Source organism: Mandrillus leucophaeus, unplaced genomic scaffold (assembly GCF_000951045.1).
Source record: "Mandrillus leucophaeus isolate KB7577 unplaced genomic scaffold, Mleu.le_1.0 Scaffold35, whole genome shotgun sequence".
NCBI classification, from domain to species: domain Eukaryota; kingdom Metazoa; phylum Chordata; class Mammalia; order Primates; family Cercopithecidae; genus Mandrillus; species Mandrillus leucophaeus.
This window is the reverse complement of record NW_012103698.1, coordinates 3,185,197-3,187,796: the sequence shown is the minus strand read 5'-3', so window position 1 is coordinate 3,187,796 and position 2,600 is coordinate 3,185,197. Positions and strand designations below refer to the sequence as shown.

At 44.7% G+C, this 2,600-nt stretch overlaps 1 protein-coding gene across 4 annotated transcripts in view; it reads left to right on the top strand.

Annotated features, from left to right (window-relative positions):
- RAD51 (RAD51 recombinase) overlaps positions 1–2,600 on the top strand; it is a 40,054-nt gene that overhangs the window by 14,391 nt on the left and 23,063 nt on the right. For all 4 annotated transcript variants that reach the window (XM_011989287.1, XM_011989285.1, XM_011989283.1 and 1 more), the window contains exon 5: positions 773–864. In XM_011989287.1, coding sequence (XP_011844677.1) covers positions 773–864 — 92 coding nt within the window. The remainder of the gene's footprint in view (positions 1–772; positions 865–2,600) is intronic.

The following is a 2,600-nucleotide window of genomic DNA, read 5'->3' as shown; positions in this document are numbered from 1 at the left end:
TTAGAAGGAGTCTCACTCTGTCACCCAGGCTGGAGTGCAGTGGTGTGATCTCGGCTCACTGCAACCTCTGCCTCCCAGGTTCAAGTGATTCTCGTGCTTCAGCCTGCTGAGTAGCTGGGATTACAGGTGCCCATCACCATGTCCAGCTGATTTTTGTATTTTTAGTAGAGACGAAGTTTCACAATGTTGGCCAGGCTGCTCTCAAGCTCGTGACCTCAGGTGATTCGCCTGCCTTGGCCTCCCAAAGTGCTGGGATTACAGGCATGAGCCACCGCACCTAGCCTTATTTGCAACTATCTATAAATCTATAATTATTTCAAAATACTTTTAGTTTGTTTGTTTTGAAACAGGGTCTCACTGTGTCGCTTAGGCTGGAGTGCAGTGGCATGATCTCGGCTCACTGCAGCTTCTGCCTCCCAGGCTCAAGTGATCCTCTCATCTTAGCTCCTGAGTAGCTGGCACTACAGGCACCCGCCACCATGCTCGGCTAATTTTTGTATTTTTTGTAGAGACAGGCCTTCACCATGTTGCCCAGGCTGGTCTCAAACTCCTGAATTCAAGCAGTCAGTCCACCTCAGCTTCCTAAAGTGCTGGGATTACAGGCCTGAGCCACCATGGCTAGCCTCAAAATACATTTTTGAAAAATCGGTTGTTGGAAATTGAATTTTTAATTTATGTAAATATCTTTCTCTTGAGCTCCAAGAACATTTCTGTGACTACAGTTTCTAAATGTTTGTATTATGCTAAGAGGTATTTCTTATTGCTCTTTTAGGTGGAATTGAGACTGGATCTATCACAGAAATGTTTGGAGAATTCCGAACTGGGAAGACCCAGATCTGTCATACACTAGCTGTCACCTGCCAGGTGAGCTATTGGGGCTATGGCTAATCAAATAAGCAAACATTACTTCATTCCTGCTAGTTGCAAGCATCTGTTAGGATGGCCGTAAAAGGCACTGTCTCTGTCCTCAAGAATCTTATAGCTGTTAATAGTTAGAAAATAGACTCCTACTGCAAAATTCTTCCATGTCATGGAAACTTCCAAATCATTGATCTCCTTTCAGGTACACTGATTTCACATACTTTCCTACCAGGCCTTTCCTGGCTTTACCTGCTTTTTTTTTTCCTGTTTTTGAGACATTTTCGCTCTGTTGTCCTGGCTTGAGTGCAGTGGTGTGATCTCAGCTCACTGCAGCCTCCTTTCCGGTTCAAGTGATTCTCCATCAGCCTCCTGAGTACCTGGGATTACAGGTGCCCACCAGCATGCCCGGCTAATTTTTGTGTTTTTAGTAAAGACGGGGTTTCACCATGTTGGCCAGGCTGCTCTTGAACTCCTGACCTCAAGTGATCCACCCTCCTCGGCCTCCCAAAGTGCTGGGATTACAGCCGTAAACCACTGTGCCCAGCCCTCCATCTTCTTCATTAGTCTAGATTTTATGATTCATCATTAAAGTAATTCTCTTGCAGATAGCCTCAGTTTACATACCCACTTGAAGAGATGCCAACCTTAGATGAAACTCATCTGTCTTCTCAGTGTCTGTACCCAAATAGCAGATTACGCTGGAGAAAAATCGTATAATAAAGCTGACTGACTTCACTTTAAATTCAAGATGACTGGCCAGGCATGGTGGCTCACGTCTGTAATCCCAGCACTTTGGGAGGCCAAGCTGGGCGGATCACTTGAGGTCAAGAGTTCAAGACCAGCCTGACCAACATGGTGAAACCCCGTCTCTACTAAAAATACAAAAATTAGCTGGGCGTGTTGGCACGTGCCTGTAATCCCAGCTACTTGGGAGGCTGAGGCGGGAGAATCGCTTGAACCTAGGAGGCGGAGGTTGCAGTGAGCTGAGATCACACCATTGCATTCCAGCCTGGTCAAAGAAGTAAGACTGCCTCAAAAAAAAAAAAGGAAAAAGAAAAAAAACGAAAGAAATTCAAGATGACAAACTTTTACCGGTCAAAACTTCTTGGCAAGTCTACTTTCTCCATTTAGGTGTACTTTCCCACTGAGTTAGACAGGCATCTCATAATCTCATACTTTGTCTTCTGTTATCATAACTTTATGCTCCTCTTCAACTCTCATTTTCAGCCAATAACCTAACTGCTCTTTGCATCAAATCTACATTTGTGCCCATCTTTTCTTATCTCAGATTGCAATGGAGAAAGTGTCCCTTTTCTTCTCAAAGGCCCATTCTATCAATGATTTGGTTACCATCTCCTGCCACCTTCTCAAGGACTCTACTCCTTCCATTTTCTCTTATACCTCTCTAGGAGATTATCCTCATTAGTATACAAATATGCCTAGTGTCTCCTCCATTAGGAAAGAACTTTCCCTGGACCCCTTCAGTTTCTTTTTCCTTTACTTATGCTCCCATTTGTGGGTAGATTTGGAAACAGACACAGTGGGTTAAATAATTTCCCAGTACATTGTATTTAAGTAGCAGATACTGGACTCAAACCAGACTTCAGAGATGATGTTCTTTTTTTTTTTTTTTTGAGAGCGTTTCGCTCTGTTGCCCAGGCTGGAGTGCAGTGGCCGGATCTCAGCTCACTGCAAGCTCCGCCTCCCGGGTTCACGCCATTCTCCTGCCTCAGCCTCCC